At 40.6% G+C, this 15,425-nt stretch overlaps 1 protein-coding gene across 13 annotated transcripts in view; it reads left to right on the forward strand.

Annotated features, from left to right (window-relative positions):
* The window catches only part of ablim2 (actin binding LIM protein family, member 2), a 145,872-nt gene that overhangs the window by 81,863 nt on the left and 48,584 nt on the right, over positions 1-15,425 (forward strand). For 10 of the 13 annotated variants that reach the window (XM_008434833.2, XM_017310474.1, XM_008434832.2 and 7 more), the window contains 5 exons: positions 4,847-4,934; positions 5,783-5,841; positions 8,689-8,730; positions 11,732-11,809; positions 11,918-12,061. In XM_008434833.2, coding sequence (XP_008433055.1) covers positions 4,847-4,934; positions 5,783-5,841; positions 8,689-8,730; positions 11,732-11,809; positions 11,918-12,061 — 411 coding nt within the window. The remainder of the gene's footprint in view (positions 1-4,846; positions 4,935-5,782; positions 5,842-8,688; positions 8,731-11,731; positions 11,810-11,917; positions 12,062-15,425) is intronic. The other 3 variants (XM_008434834.2, XM_008434842.2, XM_008434841.2) reach the window with 1 other exon arrangement.

Below are 15,425 nucleotides of genomic sequence, written 5' to 3' on the forward strand. Positions count from 1 at the left end.
CATCCATCCACCCACCCATCCATCCATCCTCCTACCCATCCATCTATCCACCCACGCATCCATCCATCCATACATCCACCCACTCATTCATCGTCCATCCATCCATCCATTCATTTTCTATACACCCTTGTCCCTTAGTGGGGTTGGGAGGGTTGCTGGTGCCTATCTCCAGCTAACGTTCTGGGCAAGAGGCAGGGTACACCCTGGACAGGTCACCAGTCTATCGCAGGGCAAGACAGGACAAACAACCATGCGCACTCACACCTAGGGAGAATTTGGAGAGCCCAATTAACCTGACAGTCATGTTTTTGGACTGTGGGAGGAAACCGGAGTACCCGGAGAAAACCCACCATTCACAGGGAGAACATGCAAACTCCATGCAGAAAGACCGGGGCCGGGAATCAAACCCAGAATCTTTGTGCTGCAAGGCACAAAGATTCTCTGTGCTCTTGTTTTGTCAATGTGAAATTCATTCTTATGTTGATGTTTGGATATTTTCTTTGGGACAAACTGGTTGCCATCAAGGTTCAATTTCAAATGTATGGGGTTCTGATGTCCACTGTAGTGGACACATCATATTTCAAAAATAAAAACTTTTTTTCCCAAAAAAATGTTTTCAGTATTCTAATTACCTTACAAAGATTGTGGAATTAAAAAAAATGGTGATTGGACAATATTTTTTCCCTGGTAGTCAGGATAAATTGGATGACTTATGTTTGAACATCTTTACATTTCTTAGAATGCTTTACGCCTGCTAAAATGTTTCTATTTTGAAAAAGCATTATTTATCTGATAAGCTTCATCAGGATGTAAATCCTGAGTTATTGAATAAGGCTGTACTCACATTTAAGTCTTGGCCTCATTCTTAACACCCCCCACCCCCACCCATTCTTCCTCACAATGCGTCCCCACCAATTTTCAACACAAAGTTACACCTCACTTTACATGAACATGTCTTGTTCATGTGGATTGAATGTTGGAGAGGATGCCAAACTCTGTAGCTGCACTCTGTTTTATTAGTTAAAGTGAGTCTGTTCCCTCACCTAAATAGTCTCTTCCTTCTGGAGATACATAGAGGTGTAGTGAGCACTGTGCTAGGAAGTAGTGATGGGAAAGAGATGGACTCATTGGGTCTTTATAGACCTGCCTCTTATCTCAGGCCACACTGCCAAACATCATGCCACATTTGCTTTTAGTTTCACATTTCTTTTACTTGAAAGATCAGCCCTGCAGGACTTTGAAGGAAAACATTTCTCCTTCATGCAGGCTTGGCTTTCAACAAAGAAAGGATTTGATAATGGTAGTATCTACTTTCTTGACTACTCATATGTTCCATGTTTAAAATTCAATCCTTTTCCATCCATTTGGCATATCAGTGTTCAAAAGTCAACATCCTCTTTTCTTACGCCATATCCATCATTCAGACTTAATCTAGTTCAAATATGAACTCTTCGCATGGCCTCCTGTACCTTCTGAGAATTTTCAAGTGTCAGTCCTCTCTCCTTTTGACCCAGTTCCACCTTTACCTAAAGTCTCTTTGCTCATTTAATTTCAGTGCATATCTGTCCCCGAATGCCTTCACTCTCCATCTGGTATCCATTTGTTTCAGAAAAGCACTAAACAGTATGTTATTCAAGAAACAGGGCGTTGGCGTTCCATGATTTCTGCTGTTTTTTCCAGCTCAGATGATGCAGCAAAGCAGAGCAACTCCTAACGGATTTAATGAGTTCACTGCAAGGCTTGTCTCTATGGAGTTGTTGAAATTATTGGTGAGATCAGAGAGCAAGAAAATTTGAAAGGAATGACATAAATTTGCTTAGTTTCATGATGCACTGATTTATTATGAAGTGTTTCTTTTTACAACAGAAAGCATGACAAAAGATGGTGTAATAATGGTGTACCACCATTATTTGTGGGAGTTAGGGACAAATAGCTTAAATCTGTAAATATTTGGTACTCCTTCTAGAAATATTTTTCTATCATATTTTAATCATTCAAACTAGCTTTGTAGTCAATGTGACCTAACCCGCGACAAAAACAGTACCAAGACTTTTAGGGGCAGAGATCAAGACCGAGGTAGGGCGAAACCAGGTCAAGACAAAAAACAGCTCCCCTAAAATGTTGGTACAGAGGCAGATTGCCAACTTTACATAGCTTACTTTACTAGCACCACTTATACATAGCTTGCTTGCTTGGAGTTGAATTGGTTCATTTTACATCCAATGAAAGCAAGCAGGCAAATAAATAATTTGGACAATATTCTTGCAAATAAGTGATATTTCCCTTATTGTGGAATTGATTGGTCTTGAAAATGTCAGAAACTGAGACAAGACAAAGTACACATGCGATCGAGACCAAAAACGGTCTCCAGTAATACAGCAGTAGTTCAAACATCAAACCTACCTTAATATCCAATAATACACACATTGAAAACCATCTTAGCACTATAGCAGAAGCTAACATCCACGCTCCTTATAATCTCTGCTCTTAGAAGAACAATCGGTGTCTAGGAAATCAAATGCCGCTCTTTGATTGCTTGCTTTTTAAATGTCAGCCAGTGTCAAGTAACATCGTGTCCAAGTATTTCAACTTCCCAATTTGCATTTTCTTTGGAATAATTATTCTAGGTATGCTTGATGACAGAGGTCGCACTAGACTTTTATATTATGTGTCATTTGACCGACAGCATTAAAAAAAATCAGTCATGTACTATTTTTACCCATCAAATTACAATCATATTAATAGCTATTTAGCTGTATTTATATGTGATTTTGTTAATTTTCACCTAGTTGAACCATGAATCCAGTTCCCATTCCACATAAAGCAGATAAATGCATCTACATTTTTCTCCGTAGTGACTCAAACCACTGACTGTGGCCCCAATAATAAATGAAATTAAGCGACTCCACTTAAATTACCAGCACTTCACCCGCTGTGGTCTGAACGCACAGGCTCATAAATTCTTCCTGGTTGCATCTGCAGAGAAATCTACGCTGGTTCATCGGTCAGTTGGATCTGTCTGATCCAAACCGAACAATTGAACTCTGCAAGTTTTTTACCATATGCAGTCCAGATGTGCGATTTTATGAGGATTTATTTATTTTTTTGCGTGGTTTCACTTCCCCGAAACCGACATGTTACGACTGCTGCGCTCCTCCTGAGCGCCGCTCTTCTGGACACAGAAGGGCAACGTCTTCCAGCTCCTTTTGTTAAAGCTGCAGGATGAGTTAAGTTTAATTCTTCGCAGCGGTGGAGCCGCGTCCGCATTAAGTGTGCAGCGCACTGCACATGTTATGGTCTAATTAACTTCTGCACTTCATTTATTTCCTGACAGTAAACTGCCGGTTCCTCTGTTTAGACTATAAATAGATTAACACAACTTTGCATTCTCTTTAGTTTTCTATGGTCTTTTAATGGAGACTGGAATTAAACGCGCCATTTCAATCAAAGGTTTGCAATGTGCTTCTGAACCAGATGCGCTCCAAAGCGTCCTGTCCATAACTCTTGAACAGTCTATAGTATCTGCCCATCATGTGAACCAGTCAAGGGTGTTAATTATAACCTGTCAAATGACGGAGGGGCTTTAAATTTTCCTGTCGTTTAAAAAAGAAAACGGTCAAATACTGAAAATATTCCATTTACATGACCTCTGCTTGACGAAGAAAATCTGTGAATAGACAAATTCACTGCAGCATGAGTCTGTCTCTGTGCAAACAGAGCAGAGATATTGGGTGATCGTCTGTCTAATGAGAGGACACTGTGGGTCAGCAGAATCAGATGCAGATCATGAGATGTTAGAAATTCTACTCAAAAGCCATATTTCTATTTGAAGTATTGGATTTTCACAAGAACTATTGGAATTGTTACTAAAAGGAGCTTGTATACAGAAATTCAACAAACATATCACCACATTTAAGGGATAAAACACTTACAGCAATTCATAAAGCCATAATTCAGTTTGTACAATGTTCATCCATCATTGTAGTGGTTTGGCTCATCCACAAAACAAGACAGGTCCAAGCAGCAACAAAATATCAGGTCTCATTATATCATGTTCATCAAGGCTGATCTTCTCTCCAGTCATGATTTTCACCAGTCAGGAAAAGGGCAACTAACATCTCTGCAGACCCCACACATCCTGGACACAGCAGTTTATAATTTTAGCTCCAGAACACCTAGCAGTCAGAGTACATACGTACGCACGCATGGACACACATAGCATAACATAACATAACATAACATAACATAACATAACATAACATAGAACCCAGTGGAGCACTGAGAGGTTAAAAAAATATCTCCAAGTCTGAATATAACTGACAAATCTGTCATATCCATAGCAATTCTGACCCCTGACGCAATATTATTCCCATTAGTTCCAGCACATGACAACCCTGCGTTAAACATACAAGTCATAAGAAATGGAGGGTCACAGAAAGGTCATTGAGATGATCTACGAAGGACCTTGCTGGAAAGTTTGAACATTTAGTTGCATTCATGCAGCCAAAGGAAGTTTTTACTTTCTTGCTTCTGCTATCATTACACTGGTACATTGCTGTCTTTGTTGTACAATAGCTCCACCTTGTGACTGATAAGACACATTGATCAAATCTAGTGTTGTTTCCATGAGTTTGCTTTGGTAACCGAAAGAAATCCATTTCAAATAGCACGGTGCACCTCACCTGGGCAATCAAAGATAACACCTTGATATCTATAAATTGGAATTTAGAAAAAAAGAGTATTGTACAAGTTAGGAGAGAAATCTTAATTAGTACAGTAGCATTCCATTTGTGATTCCTCTGAATATCCTTCAGCACCAGTCTAACGTCATTTTTTTGGTCAACAGGCTGGAGAGAAGCATTACCACCCCACATGTGCCCGATGCGCTCGCTGTGAGCAGATGTTTGGAGAAGGAGAAGAAATGTATCTGCAAGGTGAGGGCGGCTGTCAGATGCTGGACTCATATTTTTGTATCAGTTTTTATCATTTTATTTCCTTCTTCTTCCCACAAACAGTAAAACACAGTTGTCAGCGATTTTAAGGAATCTGCCATTATAGAGACTATTCTTCCGGGGGTCCACACCACCAACATAACAAAAGAAAAAAAAAGAAGAACCTTAAAACCTCAGAACAATATAGACAGAGGGAGTCATCTTCTCTGAAGTGCCTGCTGGCATAGCTGCTGAAGTTCTGTCTAGTCTGACCCAGCTGGTTTTATTTATCTAAACAACTAAGTCACTGCTGATTTTCCACGTATTCCTGCCCTTTTAAACTGGCACTTAGAAAACTATTCGTACCTTTCTAAAGCATCTGTTGCTTTTTGAGATCAGTAAATCCATGTCACCAGGTTGAGACAAGTTCCACTTTAGTGACTTTTTGACTCTTCAAATCAGACAGTAATCAGTGAGGTTAATGATTCTGCACTTAATATCTGGTTAGCAAGGGAGTATTAATAGTTTTGCATAGGGTCACATTGGTCTATGTGGTTTTTATCCTTTAGTAGTGAATTAAATTGTCAATTGAAAACTGATTTTTGTATAACACAACCTGAAAAAATAATAATAAAGTAATAAATGATAAAGTACATGATAAAGTAATAAATACCCACTTTATCATGTAGCACGTTTGAACAAAAGAACAGTATTAGGGAGGGTGTCATTTACAACACATAAATTCAACAAATAAATATGAGCTGTTGTTTGAATCAGAATCAAACTCTGAAAACATTTTAGACTAAATGAAATGTGTAACAGTTGCTGGGTTTATCTACTTTTGTCTTCAGGATCATCTATCTGGCATCCCCCATGCAGACAAGCTGCCAAGCAGGAGGAGAAAAGCAAGGTGGGTTAAAGACACCTGCAGCTGAAGGAGATGGAGCATAAACTCTCAGAAAAAACAATTTCTAGTTGTAGAATCAAAGGTTTAAACTAAGGTTTAAGAAAGAAATGTTGGATTCCCCTGCGACAGTCTGGCGACCTGTCCAGGGTGACCCCGTCTCTCGCCCGGAACGTTAGCTGGAGATAGGGACCAGCACCTCCCGTCCCCACTAAGGGACAAGGGTGTTAGAAAATGGATGGATGGATGTTGGATTCCCTTTAGTGCATTTCTATTACATGTAGTAGCAAAACTAGGCTGTTTTAAATGGCATAAAAATATCTGCTGAACATCTCTACGTTTTACCCTCAGACATTGGAAATCCAATGGAAATGTCTGCTGTTTTCTTTTAAGTTATTAGGTAGCAAAAGAAAATATTTCTCAAGGCTCTTTACGCCAAAAAAATTACATACATTTAAATTTGACTGTGATATTAGCAGAATAGACCCTCCAAAACATAGCTGCACACTGCAATAGGATTCTGAAGCCATTGTAGATACAAGGAAATAACACAAACTGGAAACATACACTTTAAAAGTCTATTTGAGCTGTTGTTCATTTTATGGACTTACTTACATTAATCTCACTTAATTATTTTGATTTAGTGATGACAACTTACTTTTTTGTGTTCAGTTAGCTTCAGAAGTTACAAATCTTTACATTTTACTTTGAGTTTACTCAAAACAATTTACTCAATGCCAGCTGAATCAATTTATCCAACTCAATATATTATAATCATCTAACTCATTTAATTAAGATTTTAAAACGGAATTCATTAGGTATGTTTAAAATGCCAAATTTAAGTCAGTCTTACTCAAATCATTTAGTTTACATCAAATAAAAAGGGAAACTAATAAATGATCTCTTTTTTACCAGGGTTTTTTGGCTCAGGTGGCCTTTATTTAAGAGTAGTTAGACGGGAAAGTGGGTCATGACAGAGAGGGAAGACATGCAGCAAATTGGTCAACAGGCTGGAATTGAACCTGTGACGGCCGCGTCCAGGACTAAAGTCTCCTTATGGGGGTTGTCCTCTACCCTTACGCCACAAAAGCAGGTACAGGATCTGTTTGCTGAAGCTTCTGTCATGACATTAGACATCGGGTATGAACTCGGCATTGAACTTAATTTTTTCATATACACCTTTTATAGAATTCTCTAAAAATACATTGTTAGAGTACTTTTTAAAAATATTCTCTAAAAAGTGTATTTTTAGAGTACACTTCTTAGTGTGCACTTCCAAAAGTGTATTTGAAATAATTAAGTTCAATGCTGTGTTCATATCCTACGTCTGATGTCATGACAGAAGCTTCAGCAAACAGATCCTGTACCTGCTATGGTGGCGTAAGGGTAGAGGACAACCCCCATAAGGAGACTTTAGTCCTGGACGCGGCCGTCACAGGTTCAATTCCAGCCTGTTGACCTTTGCTGAGTAAGACTGACTTAAATTTGTAATTTTAAACACACTTAATGAATTCAGTTAAAAACACTTACATTGAGTTGGGTGAGCTTATTGAATTGAATTAAATGGTAATATATTGAGTTGGATAAACTTCATAAATTGTGTCAGATTTTTTTAGATTACGGTATGTCTCTCATAGTGAACATGCACCTAAGATGAAAATTTCAGACCCCTCCATGATTTCTAAGTGGGAGAACTTGGAAAGTCGCAGGGTGTTCAAATACTTATTTTCCTCACAAGTTTAAGAGATTGTAAAAAAAAAAAAAAAAAAAAAAAAAAAGCATAAATTTAAACTAAGACGTTTTTTGACAGTGGAAAGTCACATTTGCAGCAAAAAAAACAAAAACAAAGGTCCTGTAAGGTTGTAATAAATGTAGGAGATGTTCATCTGGATCTAAAGTGTAAGTTGAAGACTCAGGGTATTTTCTTATATCATAACAACACCTCTCAGGTGCAGACTTGCCGTGGAATGGGATCCAGAATACATACCTGAGACAGAGAGGAAGAAGCTGCAACATGATTGTATCAGATCTGCACCCAGGAGATGTTCTGGTGAAGAAATGAGCCCAGATCTACATCTTGCCATTTGAGATATATTCAGAAGTGTATCCCCTGATTCTACCACCTCAATCTTATTTTGTTGCAAATTATTTTCAAAGGTCTGAGTTTTTTGACTCCTTGGTGGCCATTTTGTTTCTTTAATCTACACTGACCCTAATACTCCATCATAGTTTTAGCACAACTTACTGATAATTACAAACTGTAAGTGTCTATCGTCTAAAGGTATCAGTAGTTGAGTTTGGTCAGTGACTCTGATAAAGATCCTTTAAAAAGGCATTGACTGGGACTCTGAGCTGAGAATCACATAATAAGAATGGGATTTCTCCAGTAAAATGCAAACAAATATTGGCACAAAACTGTTGACGTGTAATCAGTTGATCTTATCAATCAAGTTTTATTTGAATAGCACATTTCAGCAGCAAGGCATGTCAAAGTGCTTTACATCAATAAACACAAAAACACAGAGTCATGCAACATTGAATCAACAATCAAAAACATTAAATTTCCTGCGAAACTTATGACATTCAGCCAGTAATAAGAAAGATAATAGATGAGACATTATACTCCCTTGTATAACTCTCTAGAAAAACCCTCAAGTTATAAGTGTTTATTAAATAAATAATCAGTTAATTTTGGGGAAAGCTGATGTGCAAAATTGTTCCATATTTGTTTTATTTTGTAGAAACATCCATTGCTGTTGAAATAGTGTCATATTATCAGCAAACCATGTGACTTTAGTAGTCCACCCTGTGATCCATCTCTTTTCCATATTCCTTATGACCTCTCCTTCTCAGAAGCAGGTCCGGATACAGCTCAGTGATGCCCCTAATAAACAGGTGGGTGCGCTTGTCCTTGCAAGCCCATCTCCAAACAACCCACTTCCTCCCTCCTGCCACAGTCATTGGCTGCATGGGTTGGTTCTAACTGTTTGAAAATGCTAAGTTGACCTTTCTGCCATTAACTATTAGTGTCCAACTTACAGTGATTCCTGCTGCAGTCAACAGCTCTGAGATAGATGTGAGCAGAGTGAAAATGATCAGTCTGTGCACGGCCACTGATTATTTCAGTCAGTGCTGTTTGAATTGACCATTTCACTGGTTAGTTCAAACAGCAGTCAGACTGCTGTTTGGCAACACCTCGGCTGCGCCTAGAGATTCTGTCCATGAAAGTAATGAACAGAATCGGTGACAAAGGGCAGTCTTGGCGGAGTCCAACTCTCACTGGAAACGAGCCCGACTTACTGCCGGCAATGCGGACCAGACTCTGACACCGGTCATACAGGGACCTGACAGTCTGTATCAAAGGGCCAGGTACCCCATACTCCCGGAGTACCCCCCACAGGGCCTCCTGAGGGACACAGTCGAACACCTTCTCCAAGTCTACAAAACACATGTAGACCGGTTGGGCGAATTCCCATAGTCCCCCTGTAATTTTAGCACACTATCCGGTGCCCCTTTTTGAACAGAAGGCATGTTGGTGGAATTGAGGAGGTCTTCGAAGTATTCTGCCCACCGACCTCAACGTCCCGAGTTGAGGTCAGCAGCACACCATTCCCACTGTAAACAGTGTTGGTGCTGCACTGCTTCCCCCTCCTGAGACGCCGGATGGTGGACCAGAATCGCCTCAAAGCCGTGTGGAAGTCTTTCTCCATGGCCTCTCCAAACTCCCCGAGTTTTTGCCTCAGCAACCACCTGAGCCACATGCCGCTTTGACTGCCAGTACCCATCAGCTGCTTCTGGAGTCCCACAGGACTTTTTGGCCTGTGGGACCAGGCCACAGGCCAAAATGTGGTAGGACTCCTTCTTCAGCCTGACAACATCCCTCACCGAAGGTGTCCACCAACGGGTTTGAGGGTTGCCGCCAAAACAGGAACCAAAAACCTTGTGGCCACACAGCTCCGGTAAGCCGCCTCGACAATGAAAGGCATGGGACATGGTCCACTCTGACTCAATGTCCTCCAATTCCCCCGGAACGTGTTCAAAGTTCTGCCAGAGAAGGGAGTTAAAGCTCCGTTTCACAGGAGACTCTGCCAGATGTTCCCAGCAGGCCTTCACTACATATTTGGGCCTGCCAGGTCTGAACAGCTTCCTCCCCCACCACTGGAGCCAACTCACCCCCAGGTAGTGGTCAGTGGACAGCTCCGCACCTCTCTTCACCCGAGTGTCCAAGACATACGGCCGCAGATCTGACGAAACGATTACAAAGTCGATCATTGAACTGCAGCCTAGGGTGTCCTGGTGCCTAGTGCACCAGGACACCCTAGGTGTCCTTGTCACGGATTATGGACAATCCGTGACAAGCACAGAAGTTCAACAACAGAACACCACTCGAGTTCAGATCGGGGGGACAATTCCTCCCAACCATTACCCTCCAGGTCTCACTTTCATTGCCCACATGGGCGTTGAAGTCCCCCAGTAGAAGGGAACACTCTCCAGTATCCCCTCCAAGGACTCCATGAAGGGTGGGAGGCCACCCTCTCGTTCACCGGGGTAAACTCCAACGTACAGGCACCGAGATGGGGGTCAACATCCCCATCTCGGCACCTGATGGGCAACTCCAGAGTGGAAGTGTATCCAGCCCCTCTCAAGGAGACTGGTTCCAGAACCAGAGCCATGTGTCGAGGTGAGACCGACTATTTCTAGCCGGAACCTCTCAGCCTCGCACACTAGCTCCGGTTCCTTCCCCACCAGAGAGGTGATGTTCCACGTCCCAAGAGCCAGCTTCTGTAGCCAAGGGTCGGACTGCCAGGGCCACCTCCGTCGGCCACCACCCATGCCACACTGCACCTGACCCCTTTGGCCCTTCCCACAGGTAGTGAGCCCATGGGAAGGGAGACCTATGTCTCCTCTTCGGGCTGAGCCCGGCCTGGCTCCATGGGTAAAAGCCCGGCCACCAGGCGCTCTCCATCTTGCACCACCTCCTGCGCTTGGTCTGGTTCCTCATTAATTTATCATTTTCCCTTTTTCCTTATTCATTTTTGCTTCATTATGATGATGAGGAGGGGCGGTGTCTTCAGGCTACAACGTCTCCCAATTGGTTAGCTAGCATCACACTCTGCGTTGCTTCAAGAAAGATGGCGACCTACCAACAAGTTATCAGTGAGCTGGAGCTTGGCAACTTTATTAGAAAACATTGTTATAACTCCTGACTTTCTTATTTTTTGTGTGGAAGCTCAGACAGAACATCTGTTTCAATTAGCGGGTCTCATGGACTCAGAGGTTCACTGTTGGGATTTTCATAGTTTGGACCAAAATGATAAATGAAAACAGAAATTAGCCTCACTCTTTTTAAACTTTTGACATAGCAACAGCTGCAGATTTAAGATGAAAGTTTGATTCTTAACTTTAAAAATTATTAAACATTGCAGTTGTTTCTCAAAGAAATAGTTTTAACCATCCAGTGGTCTTAAGAGACAGGGTTGTTTAGACCCCATGAGTCTTTTACTCTGTGTGAGCTTTTACAAGGGTTCTTTTTGTGTCGTTTTGAAAATTGACAGCCTAACGGAAAAGCAGACTAGACTGGACTGTGCCATTCAATGGGTGTGTCCACCTACACCATTTTTTCTCAGACTGTGGTCCGCAGGTGCCCCCTAGTGGTCTACCCAGCAGAAGAAGACAACAGAGCTCTACTTGTGTTTCCCTTTTTGCTAATTTATCCCTCTGGAAGCAGGACACTAAAATACTGAAACTAAAACTGAATTGATGTCCAGATGACTTTGTGCTTTCAAAACCTTAATTAAGCCATTGTTGACAGTGATTCCACTGAGTGTCTGAATGTGCTGTCTTTCTTAGCTGTTCAGCCTGCAGTGGGTTTAAACAGCGGGTGTGTGTGTTTCAGGTAACTCGGATTTCCTCTGAGAGCATCACTTCAGTTCCTGCATCCAGTGCCTCTGGCTCGCCCAGCAGAGTCATCTATGTAAGACTGCTCACTGTGCTGCAGCTTTAATATGTTCTAAAAAGTTATCTTTGTGTTGTTTGAACAACGAGCTGGTTAAAGACATTCTCCTTGTTTTCTGGTTGCTAGGCCAAACTAGGAGAGGAGATGCTGGACTATAAGCACCTGGCAGCACTTCCAAAGACAAAGGCTATCTATAACATCGACAGGCCTGACATGCTTTCCTACTCTCCCTATATCAGCTACCCATCTGAGGAGAGGCACTATGGAGAGGTACGATACTTTCTTTCAGCTCACAGATCATTTTTGCTAAGAGTTACAGAGTGAATATTGAATTCAAAGGCCCCAGTCTCCTACAGCAGGTAGGGTTGATGCAGATAACTTTAGGCCTCTTAATTTTGCAGAACTGTTTCAACATGTTGATTCATTTGAGGGCTTTGCAATTTTAAGATCTTCACAGAACAACTGCATTTATACTCAGATTAAATTAAGCACAGATGGACTACCAAATTTCAAGTCAAATTTTATTTGTATAGCACCTTTCAGTTCAAGGTATTTCAAAGTGCTTTAGATCATAAAAACACAAAAATACAAAGTCATAGAACACAGAGTCAACAATATTACTTTTTGTCATCATTACAAATCATATTATTGATTGTTTCATGATTATGTTTCAAAAGCAACTCTAAACAGGTCGATTTTTAGTCTAGATTTAAAGGAACTCAGTGTGTTGGCAGTTTTCCAGTTTTCCAGAAGGTTGTTCCAGATTTGTGGTGCATAGAAGCTGAATGCTGCTTCTCAATGTTTGGTTCTGGGGATGGAGATCAGACCAGAACCAGAAGACGTAAGATGTCTGGAAGGTTGATGCAACAGCAGCAGATCTTTAATGTATTGTGATGATAAACTGTTCAGTGATTTATAAATGCACAGTATTTTAAAGTCTATTCTCTGAGCTGTAGGGAGTAAGGACTTTAGAACTAGGTGATGTGATCTTCCTGGTTTTAGTGAGAACTCGAGCAGCAGTGTGGATCAGCTGCAGCTGGAGGATTGATTTTTTTTTCAGGCAGACCTGCGAAGACGCTGTTGCAGTAATCAGTGCAACTAAAGATAAATGCATGGATGAGTTTAGATCTCGCTGAGACATTAGTCCTCTGATCCAGAAAATGTTCTTCAGGTGATAGAAGGCCAACTTTTCGTCTTTATGTGACTCTGAAAGTTCAGGTGAGAGTTCATCACTCCACCCAGATTGACTGCTGGTTTTTATGTTTACTGAATAGACGAGGAAAGACAGAACAAGGTAGGATAGGGCAAGGCAAGATATTTTACATGATGTGAACATAAAACTGCAAAAACAAGCATCAAACATTATATTTTGTCAAATGTTGTTAAATATTGGGATGAAGACAAGAATTAAGCAGGTCTTTACGAGTCTGAATAAAAAGAATGAAGACCTTAACTTAGTGTTTAATGTCTAATTTGATAATGGAGTTGGTTATTTATGTAATTTATGTAAGGTTGTGGAGAAGTTGGTCATTTGGTTCGAGCATTTTCTAGAGAAAAAAAACCCTATTAATTCGGAGCAAACCTGAGATGAAGGAGACAAAAAACACCAAAACAATCTGAAGCCAAAAATTCAGGGAGTGCAATGACCAAAGAAACAGAAAGGCAAACTTCTGAGATCACTCACAGTGAAAAAGAAGTGCATGAAAAATATATACTAGAGGATGGAGAACAAACCATGCAAACGGTGATAGATTCACACAGAAGTGCAGAAACAGAACCATGTGGAAGAGCAGAGTTCACTAAGGTCTCATCAAAGAAAAAGAAAAACAGATGAAATGGAGAGTATGGGAAGCAGTACAATTCTGGAGCAAGATGGTGTTATGGAAATTTCATTATCAAGGAATGAGAATCTGTTTCAATAATAAGAGAAAGATTAATCTTTGTCTTTAAGTTTCTTTATTCGAAGGCAAAAGCGTTCGAAGACCCTTCTCACTGAGCACAGTCAGTAGAAGGGCCCTGAGCAACACACATCACATCGTTATATAGTCACAGCAAGACAAAGACCCTCCCAAAGTCTGATGTTATCTCTACTGCCAGATGGCCACATAAACACCCTGACCCCCTCCTCATGAACTATCTCTCACCTCTTGGAGGAGATGATTTTATGGCAGGAAAGATAGCTGATAAGGTTTTCAGGAGGAACTTCTAACACTTCTTTGTCAGTTCATGGGTTCAGGTCAAACAGGGTACAAACTACATTCCACACATCAGTCCTTTAAGACAACTATCAGATCAAGCATTTTACCCAAGATGTCTTCAGGTCTCTTCTGCTATCACAGCTGTAGAAACATCTAAACATTATCTGCAAACTTATTTAATGGACAAACACATCTTGCAGAAATACAAAAACAAAGCAGATATTATCAGTAAATAAATGGTAAAAAGTATCATCAGTTCCTTCAGGAATGAAATAAGACTGAAAACGAAATTTTCTATTACAATGGTTTTGAACTTTCTGTAAAAAGAGGCCATGGCTCAACACCAACTCCACAGAGCAGCGATAGAAGGATGTATATATTTATATGTATATACGTATATACACTCTAAGAAATAATCCTGTAAATTTACAGTAATCTACTGGCAGTTATAGACGCCAGAAGTTTACTGTAAATGTACAGTAGCTGTATCGTAATTATTTATGACAGTAGATTACTGTTAGTGCAAGTACGGTATGGATACTGTGAAAGAACGGTAAACTTCTGGCGTCTATAGCTGCCAGTAGTTTACCGTTTTTTAATAAACGGTAAACTACCGTGTTTTGCTTTTTTTTTAAAGCTGAAAAAAAAACTGCCGTCTGTAGCTACCAGTATTTACCTGGAAAGTAAAATTTTCAATACTATAATTACATTTTAAAGTGGTTTACTGTAAGTACATACTGTAATGATGCCAACACATCGCAGATGTAGTACCACCAACAGGGTTTTTTATAAATAAGAGCGAGCTGCTATTCCTTAAGCTGCAGCTCGCGCCTCTAACAAACCGTGACGCTCAATTGAATAGCTTCACTGCTAACACACACTGAACTCTCCCCTCTTCCGGTGTTCTGTCAGACCTCCACCTGAGACTGTTGCAGGTCCCAGGTGGAGGGCCAGGCAAGCAGATGCAAATAACTTGTTTTAACAGGAAAAAACGAGTGAGCCACAGGAGACGGTGTTGCTGTGCTGGTAGCTGTCATCCAAATTTTTTCCTGGTTATAATAATGAAGTCATTATACAACTTTGAAAAATTGTGACTATACATTCACACTTCTACTAGTTCGTCTATAACACAACATCAGCTTATTACTATATCAGGAATTAATTAATGCACATTACAGACGGTTATATAAATCAGTGTTTTTCAACCACTGTTCCGCGGCACACTAGTGTGCCGTGAGTGATCGTCAGGTGTGCCGTGGAAATTATTCAATTTCACTACGGTACCGTATTTTCCGGACTATAAACTGCTACTTTTTTCCTAAGCTTTGAACCATGCGGATTGTAGCCCGCTGTTGCTTTTCTGTGGATTTTTCTTCAACCACCAGGGGGCTCTCTAGCAGGAAGTGAATCATTAGAAGTCAAAATTGTAAATCAAA

Source organism: Poecilia reticulata, linkage group LG18 (genome assembly GCF_000633615.1).
Source record: "Poecilia reticulata strain Guanapo linkage group LG18, Guppy_female_1.0+MT, whole genome shotgun sequence".
Classification (NCBI taxonomy): Eukaryota; Metazoa; Chordata; class Actinopteri; order Cyprinodontiformes; family Poeciliidae; genus Poecilia; species Poecilia reticulata.